General features: G+C 45.9%; 2 gene segments (V, D, J or C); both read right to left on the reverse strand.

Moving 5' to 3' along the window:
* Nucleotides 1-2,404: 2,404 nt before the first annotated feature.
* On the reverse strand, nt 2,405-3,008 carry LOC125281448 (immunoglobulin heavy variable 3-23-like). The segment is given in 2 exon segments: nt 2,405-2,793; nt 2,897-3,008. Coding segments are annotated over 2 exon segments (435 nt in total).
* A 2,706-nt stretch (nt 3,009-5,714) lies between these two features.
* Nucleotides 5,715-10,309, reverse strand: LOC125281447 (Ig heavy chain V region 3-6-like). The segment is given in 3 exon segments: nt 5,715-5,827; nt 9,434-9,728; nt 10,250-10,309. Coding segments are annotated over 3 exon segments (468 nt in total).
* Nucleotides 10,310-10,686: the final 377 nt, after the last annotated feature.

Raw genomic sequence — 10,686 nt, forward strand, 5'->3', positions numbered from 1 at the left:
ATCTCAGCGAACTCCCGCATTCAGGGGACCCTAGGAACAACACCCTGGGCCTGACATTCACCACAACTCACCATCTCAAATTAGGCCCCAGGGATGATAAGCACAAAGCCAGTAGATCGGACCTCCCACGCTCTTAGGCCCTAACCCTGACACTAGTTGTGTTCTCAGAGGTCTTTCCAGTGGCCTATCTCCAAAGGCCCAGGAAATGGGGAAACCTGAGCCATACCTGAGGAATCAGCATGCCACACAGAAGGGAAGTGTGCCATTTGGGTCCTGCAGAATGATTTCAGAGCACGAGATATCTAAATGCCCACGTGAGCCAATCCCATCACCCCCCCCCCCCTTCACCACACCACTTGCCGAAAACCCTGAGCCTGACACTCCTCCCAAACCATGCCCTCAATGCAGGCATCCAGGATTGTGTCTACACAGCCGGCAGATCAGATCTCCCTTGGTCATAGGCCCTAGCCCTAACCCTAGTTTTTTTTCTGAGAAGTCCATTCTGAGAAGGCTGGAAAGGGAATCCTGGCTCTCCTGATGGGGACCTGCAGCCGCCTTCCAGGGCAGGGCATCATCCTTGCCTTCTCTCAAGTGAGGCTTGGATGGCTCTGTATTTTCCCCTCAGGCCTGCCTTGCAGTGTCCCATAGGTTTTGGTCTGATGTGAATTCGTTCTCTTCGGTTTCCATAAATTACTCAGGTTCTTCTGGAATTTCCTTGTTGACCCAAACATTCTCAATCAGGATGGTTCTTAATTTCCAAGTGTTTGAGTCTATCAGATGGATTTATTTTATTTTATTTTTTTAGGTTTTAGAAATTTTTAAATTCAATTTAGTTTACATAGTGTATTATTAGTTTCAGAGGTAGAATTAGCGATTCATCAGTCGCATATACACCCAGTGCTCATTCCGTCAAGTGCCTCCTTAATGCCCATCATCCAGTTACACCATCCGCTCTTCCTCCCCTCCAGTCACCCCCAGTTGGAACACTGAGTTTTGAGTATAATTTCAGGATTTGGATGGGGGAATGCTCCTCTATAATTCTAGCTTTTTTTTTTCTCTCTCACAACATTATCTCTTTTTTTTTTTTTTTAAGATTTTATTTATTTATTTGACAGAGATAGAGACAGCCAGCAAGAGAGGGAACACAAGCAGGGGGAGTGGGAGAGGAAGAAGCAGGCTCCCAGCGGAGGAGCCTGATGTGGGACTCGATCCCAGAACGCCGGGATCACGCCCTGAACGGAAGGCAGACGCTTAACGACTGCGCCACTCAGGCGCCCCACAACGTTATCTCTTGTGATTCCTTTTTAAAAACTAGTGTTCAGTTAGCTACCTAGAGTACATCATTAGTTTCTGATATAGTGCTCAATGATTCACTAGTTGTGTATAATACCCAGTACTCAGCACAACACGTGCCCTCCTTGATACACATCACACGGGTACCCCGTTTCCCCAACCCCTCCCCTCTGAAACCCTGTTTGTTTCCTGGAGAAACAGATTGATTTCTGATATGATTTATGTGGGTCTTTTCTATTTTTTTTGATACAATTAGGCAGAGATTTCTCAATTTTATTGTTTTTTTTTTCCTCAAAGAACCAGATCTTGGTTTTTTTATCTGTTCTGTTCTTAGTTTTTATATCGTCTATCTGCTATAATCATTATTACTATTTCATTTCTTCATGATATTAGGCACCAGTCATTGTATTTTCTCCAGCTCCTTCAGGTGTAATGTTAGGTTGTTTATTTCACATTTTTCCTGCTTCTTGAGGTCTTCCTGTATGCTTGTATTTCTGTCTTGGGACCAACTTTGCTGCAGAGAAATTAGGGTAGTGTGATAAAGGTTTTATACTCGTGTGTGTGCATGTGTGTGTGTGAGGATTGAAGACCCCACATCCACACAACACCAGGAAGGTGTCCAATGCTTTCCCACGGTGTTACTGACATTGATGCTGTGAGCATGGTTTACGACACTGACCCCCACCAAGACTCTTTCTTCTCTTGCTTTGGATTGTCGATGCCTCTGTAGCCTCATGTCCAGCACACGCTTAATGCTGCTTCTAGAAAGCTTGCACGTTGAGCTGGGTGATCCTGTGATGCACACTGAGTGCAGCTGGGATTCCTGTAAAGGTTCAGCTGATGAGCATCAGGATATTTGTAATTCATTGGTATTTAGGGACAGGAATAAACATTGTGAGTGACTCTGTTTTTTGTGGTTTCTACTATAGCAGTTTTGCCATTAGAAAAATTTCCCAAGTCAGAGAGTGAAGAGGTGAGCTCAGGATCATGTGTCCAGAGAGGGTCCCTGGGGGAAACTGCTCTATATAGAGAAAGCCTCAGACCCTGACAGGAAACCTGCCCATAACCTGCACCTGCAGCTGCTCCTGGGGCTTAAGCACAGAATTGGTGACTAGTGTGCACCCCCTGCTGGTCCAGATCCCCTTCTACAGTGAGGTTTGTGTCTGGGCTCACACTGATGTCCCCTCACTGTGTTCTTGGCACAGTAATACACGGCCGTGTCGTCGGCTCTCAGGCTGTTCATCTGCAGATACAGCGTGTTCTTGCCGTTGTCTCTGGAGATGGTGAATCGGCCCTTCACGGAGTCTGCGTAGTATGTGCTACCACCACTACTGCTAATACCTGCGACCGACTGCAGCCCCTTCCCTGGAGCCTGGCGGACCCAGCTCATGCCATAGCTACTGAAGGTGAATCCAGAGGCTGCACAGGAGAGTCTCAGGGACCCCCCAGGCTTCACCAGGTCTCCCCCAGACTCCACCAGCTGCACCTCACACTGGACACCTGCAGACAAAAGACATCCTGGTCAGGAAACTGTCACACACCCACTGTTTGTCTCCCTCAGATCCACTCACACACTCCATGTCTCTTGTTCAGCATGAGTTACCTTTTAAAAGAGCAACAAGGAAAACCCAGCCGAGCAACAACTCCATGGTGAGCTCTCTGTGTTCTGTCCTGATACTGATTAGAACACCTGGAAACCCTGGGTCTGGGGCTCCTCTCCCAGCTGCAGAGTCAGGGTTGGGGTGTTTTAATCAGCAGAGGGAGGGCCCTATTTGCATGACCTCTGACTATATATTCAGCTTGGGATCTATGCTGACATAGAGGCCAGTAACCAGAGCAGATGTGACTGCCTTTGTTTTGGTGGTGTTGACCACTTTTGAAAAAAAATATGACTTTTCATTATATAACTTTCATGTATGTACATAGCCTCCTTGTGCGACTTCATTTGTACATACTCACACAAATCCTGCAGGATAGGTGTCATGTTGTCCCATAATGAGTCATAAACCTACACCTAGAATTTTAGAGGGTTTGTGAGGTGTCCAGGAACACATTCAGGGGTAGAATGAGCCCCAGTGTCCAAGGACGACCTCCTGCCCCTGAACACCGAGGACAGAGAGGGCAACCTCGTGACACATGTTGATCCCCTCGAGTAATGGGGACAGGATGATTTTACCTGCTCTAGAGTTACTTAAAGTAAGGAAAGTATCAGGGTTCGTGCAGGTGTATTTTCTAACATGTCAATATCTATATGTTCCTCCTGGGTCATCTCTGTGTTTATTAGTTTTGATGAGTGTACTGGACACAGGATGCACTGCACACATGCAGAATGTGTCATGTGATAAACACTGGAGTCACAATCAGCATTATCCAGAGTCAGCAAACCACTTCTCACTAAATTTTCCTGTATTTTCCCTGGAATTCCTCCTCCTCCTTCCCTTTCTCACCCTGTCCCCACATACCTTGGCTATATCTCCTGTTACTTAAACTAGTTTTAATTTTGAGGGGTTTATAAATGTGCAATTATAGTGTATGTAATTTCATTTGTAGGACTTTTTTCTCTGCATAAATACTTGAGAATTCAGCCATGTTGCTGTCTGTAGCAAGAATCATGTATTTTAGTGTTTGGCAGATTTCCTTAGAGTGAACATAGCAGAATTTTATTTTTTAAGTGGTTGGTTGGGGTAAGAATTTTTTCCAGTGTCTGATATTATAATAAATTTGCTTCTCACTACAGATGTAGATATGGAGCTCAGAGAATGTAGCAGTTTCATTGATCTGTTTTAGTGTTTTTCTGGTTTCTGTTGGATTGGTTTCTCTTCTAATCTTTATTATTTCTCTTCTTCTCCTTGGTAGGTGTTATTTGCTGTTCTTTCTCCAGCTCCTTTAGGTGTAAAGTTTGCTTGTCGATTTGAGGTTTTTCTCAATTTTTGAGAGAGGGATGTATTTCAGTGTACTTCTTCCTCAGGACCACCTTTGTTGTTTCCTAAAGGTTTTGAACAGCTGTGTTTCCTTCTCCTTTGCTTCCATGATTTTGATTTTTAATAAGCGAAGATGATTTATTGATGAAATTTATATGATTACATTTTAATTTTACACTTGATTTCAGTCCTTTCCTTTTGATTTTTTAATACTGTCCAACATTCAGGATTTGAGCTAAGCGTTTATTGTTTTAGTCATTTTCTCGCAGTAGCATGTGTACCTCTTTGCAATCTCCTCTCTGAATGCATGTGCCATTATTAGTGGTCTGATTGCCGTTCTCAAACATTTGTTTATTCAACGTTACCTGTGCTTAGGACATTTATTTTCTATTTCACGTTTTAAAAGATCAAAGGGACAATATGACAGGAAATTCATAAACATGACTTTCACAGAACTAAAATATCCCCAAAGAAATTTTATCCCACCTATGTTAGCCTCTGCCATTCATTAAGTGCCTCAATCTTTCCTTATTCCTGAGTAGCATTTGGTCTGTAATCTTTTTTTTTCCTAATAATATTTTTTATTACATTATGTTAGTCACCATTCAGTACATCCCTAGTTTTTGATGTAAACTTCCATGGTTCATTACTTGTGTATAACACCCAGTGCCCCATGCAATAAGTGCCCTCCTTACTACCCATCACCAGCCTATCCCATTCCCCCAGCCCCGAAGTCCTCAGTTTGTTTCCCAGAGTCCATATTTTAAATTCTTCTTTAATTTTCTTGTTCACTCATTCATTTTTTAGTAGGGTGCTTTTCACTTCCAAATTCCCTCTTGTGAATGATTTCACAGTGATTTACACTTTCAAAGCCTCATGGTCTGAAAATATGCAGGGAATGATCGGAATCTCTTGGTATCTGTTGAGACCTGATTTGTGACCCAGGATGTGATCTATTCTGGAATAATGTCCGTGAGCACTCACGAACAATGAGTATTCTGTTGTGTTAGGATGGAATGCTGTGTATATGTGTGTGAGGTCCATCTGGTGTGATGTGTCATTCATAGCTCTTGTTTCTTTGTTGATCTTCTGCTTAGATGATTTGTCCATTGCTGTGAGGGGGGTGTTGAAGTCCCCTGCTAGGAATATATGATTATCAATGTTTTTCTTTGCTTTGGTAAAGGGATTTTGTGTTCTTGGTTACATGCAGGAGATGTGTATCATAGAAGGTGAAGTTATGACCGTGTTCTTTTCTTTATATTCAGAATGAGTGTGATTTAGACAGATGCATATGGATGCCCAGGTTTACCAAAGGTTGATGTGTGATGGTTAACTCCCTCACTCTTCCTTCCTGCATGCATGATCTAAAATATTCCTGTCCTCCTGCTCTGGAGACAGTTACACATTCATGTCCCCAGGCTCCCCAGCCTGTGCTACTTCCATCATAGATAATACATGAGACCCTCTGCAGCCCTTTCCCTGGAGCCTGCCAGGCCCCGTTCATCCAGGAACTACTGAGGGTGAATCCAGGGCTGCATAGGATGGTCTTAGGGACCCCCCAGGCTTCACCAGGTCTCCCCCAGACTCTACCAGCTGCTCCTCACACTGGACACCTGCAAACACAAGACATCCTGGTCAGGAATCTGTGTCACATCCACTGTTTCTCTCACTCATATGCACTCACATATTCAGTGTCTCTTGTTCACCGTAAATTACCTTTTAAATAGTGTCCATGAAAACTCAGCCAAGCACAAAGTCAATGGTGAGTTTTCTGTGTTCTCTCCTGATCACTGAATGGGAACACCTGGGGATGCTGGGGCTGGAGCTTCTCTCCCATTGCTGGGGTTGGGGCTGGGCTGGTTTAATCAGTGGAGGGAGGGCCCTATTTGCATGTCCTCTGATTCTATAGCCAGCTTGGGACCTATGTTGACAGAGAAGGGCAGTGACCAGATCAGATGTGAATGCCTTTGATTTGGTGCTAGTGACATTTGGGAAACTCGGATTTTGATTATATGACTTTGCAGAATACACACTTGGGCTCGGTGTGCTACATAGTTTTTACATATTCACACAAATCGTGGGGCCTAGTGTCATGTTAGTGCATAAAGAGATATGAACCTATTCCCAGAAGTGCAGAGGGATTGTGAGGTGTCCAAGAGCAGCTCTGGGGTGAGAATGCACCCAGGACGTGGACCTGAGCTCCACTCACAGGACCTGCTGCCTCCCTGATCCACCTGCAGGACAGAGTGGGCAGGCTGATGAGGAATGTGGAACTCGTCCTGTGATGGGGACAGGATGATTGTTTCCGGACTTTACCTGAAGTGCAGAGAGAATCGGGGTTTGTGCAGGTGTACTTTCAAGTCTCTAACATGTCACTATGTCTGCGTGGCTCCTGAGTCATCTGTGTGAGAGTCTGTAACGGCTGTGATGCGTGTACTTGACACAGGATGCACTGCACACGTGCAGAGTGCGTGATATGGTCATCACTGATGTTAGACTCAACATTATCACGTGAGAAAATAGATTCCTCTTACATCTTCCTGTATCTCCTAGAATTCCTCCTTCCTGTCTTCTCTTCTTCACCCTGTTCCCACATAACTACTGATTTTTCTCTGTTACCATAGACTAGCTTTAATTTTCTAGGATGTATAAATGTTTTATTAGACTATATGTGCTTTTATTTTTAAGGCTTAGTTTGCTCAGCATCAATCCTTGAGAACACATCCGTTTTGCTGTGTGTAGCAAAAATCACTATTAATTCCTGGCAGCGTTCCAGACAATGAACACAGGAAAATTTTATTTTTTAAAGCAGTTGTTTAGGATTGGGATCATTTCCAGTTTCTGGTATTTCAATCAAGTTGCTTCCTAGCCTGACTGAAGGTGTGGAGTTCCGAGAATGTATTATTTATATGGTCTCCACGGCAACAACTAACCTGGAGTAGATGTGGGGGAGTACCTTTGCATCGATGAGGGACTTTATTTAGCTTTGGGGTTTTCTTATTATGTAGATATTCATGGAACTCAATTTCACACATGGGAATTCGTATTTATTCATTTATTTACTCAATTCCCTCATCATGTAATGTTTACAGTTACTGTTTGTGTTACGTTAGGGTTAGATTTGGGGTTAGGGTTAGGGTCTAAGGCCTAGAGCTTAGGACATGTGCCTGGTATCCTGCAGTTCAGAGACCTCCCCAGAGAGTAAATCTCAACATTGACTGGGATGAGAATAGCCTGGAAGCCATCTGCTGAGCTGAGGCAAGAAGGGGATTTGGGCATCTAAATACTTGTTTTTAGAAATGTTGATTTTGGGGCGTCTGGGTGGCTCAGTCATTAAGCATCTGTCTTCAGCTCAGGGCGTGATCCCGTTGTCCTGGGACGAAGCTCCAGATCAGACTCCCTGCTCCACTGCGAGCCTGCTTCTTCCTCTCCCACTCCCCCTGCTTGTGTTCCCTCTCTCGCTGGCTGTATCTCTCTCTGTCAAATAAATGAATAAATGAAATCATTATCAAAAAAGAAATGTCTTATTCTGTTCTAGCTGCTGTAACACTGTACACGGACTGGGTGGTTTTAACAACAGACACTCATTTCTCACAGTGCTGGAGTCTGGAAAACTCAGGACAAGGTACAGGCAGATGTGATGTCTGAAGAGCACCCTCATCCTGGGCTGTCCATTGCCTGTCACCGCACATGGGGTCAGGGGGTAGGGAGCTTTGTCAGTCGTGGTGTGTAAGGGCACTACTCCCATCATGAGGCTGCACCCTCCTGACCTAAGTGCCTCCCTGAGGCCCAACTCCTCGTCCCATCACGTTGTCGTTAGGTTTCTTTGTGAGGATGGTGGAGGTCACACACATTGAGCTGAAGTCAACAACTGAGGATCAATGAGTGATTCCCTGCAGATGAAAGGCCCCTCCCCTCTAGCACCTCAAAGTGAGGATTCTCATGGATCCAGTAGAAACTTCTGGTCTCTGCGTGCACACGGTGAACACAGAACCTTCAGAACCAGCGGGTGACCTTGGGGAGTGGACAGCTTCCACTGCAGACACCCGGCAAGACCTCAGTCCACTTCTAATAGCTTCCTTATTAGTATTGTCAGCTTATATGTTATCATTCTCATTTTCTAGGGACTCAGGTGGTCTTTACCTATTTGATCAGTTCTCTTCCTTTTCACTTATTTTTCTAGTTGCATGGAATTAGGCATGAGACTTTATCTTCTGATGATTCATTACTACACCAGAAGCCCCTTGCTCTGTCTTCTCCTGCACCACACATGGGACATCGGATAGGAAAGCCGAGATTCTGTGCCTTTGATGTTCCTGATCCCTTGGGATTTTCCAGCACTGAGCCACGAGAAAATCCCTGATGTCATGTCCTTTCCTGGTTTTATTAAAGCATTTCTGACACGCTGTGTGACATTCCCTGAGATCGATAAGCATTGTGTATTCTCCCATGTGTGTCGTATCATCTGATTCCCCAACTGTATCAAGCTTGGTGGGGGTCCCTCTGCTTCTGGATGATGTCAGCTAACTAGATGCTGTAAGCATGGTGTCACACAACACCCCCAGCACTAGGGCCCTTCTCCTCTGGCTTTGGCTTCATGATGCTTCTGTGCCTGATGTCCAGCATGAACTGTATTTTACTGGCTCGTCGATCATACACTGGTTTGTGTGGTGCTGTGTTGTTGAGTCCTGCTGAAACTTCTACAGACTTGGCAGACTGACATCAGAATGTCTGTATATAATTGTCATTTAGGGAAAAGGTGAAGCCGTGTAAGTGACGTTCTGCTTTTTGTGCATGGAAGTATAGTTTTCTCCTGTTACAACCAACCTTTGTATTCACAGATGTAAGAGTAAGACGAAATCATTATTCGAGAGAGGCCCCTGGGGAAACTGTTTTATGGAGAGGATGCCCCACACGGTGACAGGAGACGAGCGTTTACTCTCCACCTGCACCTGCTGCTGGTGTGGAAAGTGTATTTGTGGGTCTTGAGTGCCACACGCTGATCTGAGTGTGCCCTTGTCTCCTGAGAGCCCCTGACTCTTGAGCACCCCCTGGTGACCTGAGCTCCCAGAGGTGACCTGCGATCCCCCTGGTGACCTGAGCTCCCCCAGGTGTCCTGAGAGCCCCCTGGTGTCCTGAGCTCTCCCTGGTGGATTCTGAGGGCTCCTGCTGTCCTGCTCCTACTGTGTCCCTGCAGGAAGGTTTGTGTCTGGGCTCACACTGATGTCTCCTCTGTGTGCCTCTTGCACAGTAAAGCACGGCCATGTCCTCGGTGGTCACAGAGCTCAGCTGCAGGGAGAACTGGCTTTTGGACGTGTCAGCAGTGATGGAGATGCGGCCTTGGAAAGTCGGGTTGTAGCTTGTGCTACCTGTCCAGTACCCCATCCACTCTAATGCTCTCCCAGGGCGCTGGCGGATCCAGTTCCAATAGTAACTGCTGGTGACAGAGCCCCCAGAGACAGCACAGTTGAGTGAGAGCATCTGTGAGGGCTTCACCAGTCCTGGGCCTGACTCCTGAAGTGTAAGTTGAGACAGGACACCAAGGGACAAAGAGAGTCATGGTGAGTCGGTCCCATCCCACAGAAAGGCCCCCGTCCATCCCAGAGCGTCCAGACCCTTACCCAGGGGAGCTGCCAGAAGGCAGAGGAGGGACCACAGCATCTGCATGGCTGTCTGCAGGATGGAGACCCAGCACGCTGGCCTCTGCCTGTGATGCCGATTTCTTCTGGGAGCACCCAGGTGATTTGCATGTGGGTCCCCGCAGAGACGGGGAAGCATTAAAAGATCCTGAGCCCTGGTGACAGTCCCTAATTCTTGGTGTCCCCATGGTGGGTCGTGTGAAGACCCACTGAGCCTGTTCCTAGAGATCTAGGCTGAGTTCTGCCTGAACTGTTCTCCAGCCCCAGTTACTTGAGTGGGTTTGTGCTGGAGTTGATGAAGATTTGGAAACCTCACAAAGGTTCTCTTGTGTTCTCTTGTCGGGCTGTTTGACTGTGGGCTGCAATTTTAACCTTCAGATTCACCTGTTCACATACCTGGAGGATGAGGCAGTAGTCCAGGGTCCAGACTGTGATTGCTTGCGTTCTTAGGGCCATTCTCTCCTTCTAATCAGGTATGGGTCCTGGATGATGGCGTACGTCTCCATCTACAAAAGGGGGTGTTAGGAACTATACGCAAGGATTTACCTAAGGAAACAAGCTCATCCATGTGGATAGCAAGGCAGAGGGATTGGGCGATAAGTGGGTATGCGTTTCTTCTTTTCCTCTTGTTTTAAATTTTATTTAAATTCAACTAGCCAGCGCATAGTACATCATTAGTTTCGGATGTAGTGTTCAATAGTTTATCAGTTGTGTACAGCACCCAGTGCTCATCACATCAAGTGCCCTCCTTAATGCCCATCACCTGGTCAGCCCATGCCACCCACCTCCCTTCCCTAACCCTCAGTTTGTTTCCTATAGTTAGGAGTTTCTCC

Source organism: Ursus arctos, unplaced genomic scaffold, assembly GCF_023065955.2.
Source record: "Ursus arctos isolate Adak ecotype North America unplaced genomic scaffold, UrsArc2.0 scaffold_42, whole genome shotgun sequence".
In the NCBI taxonomy this organism is placed as follows: domain Eukaryota; kingdom Metazoa; phylum Chordata; class Mammalia; order Carnivora; family Ursidae; genus Ursus; species Ursus arctos.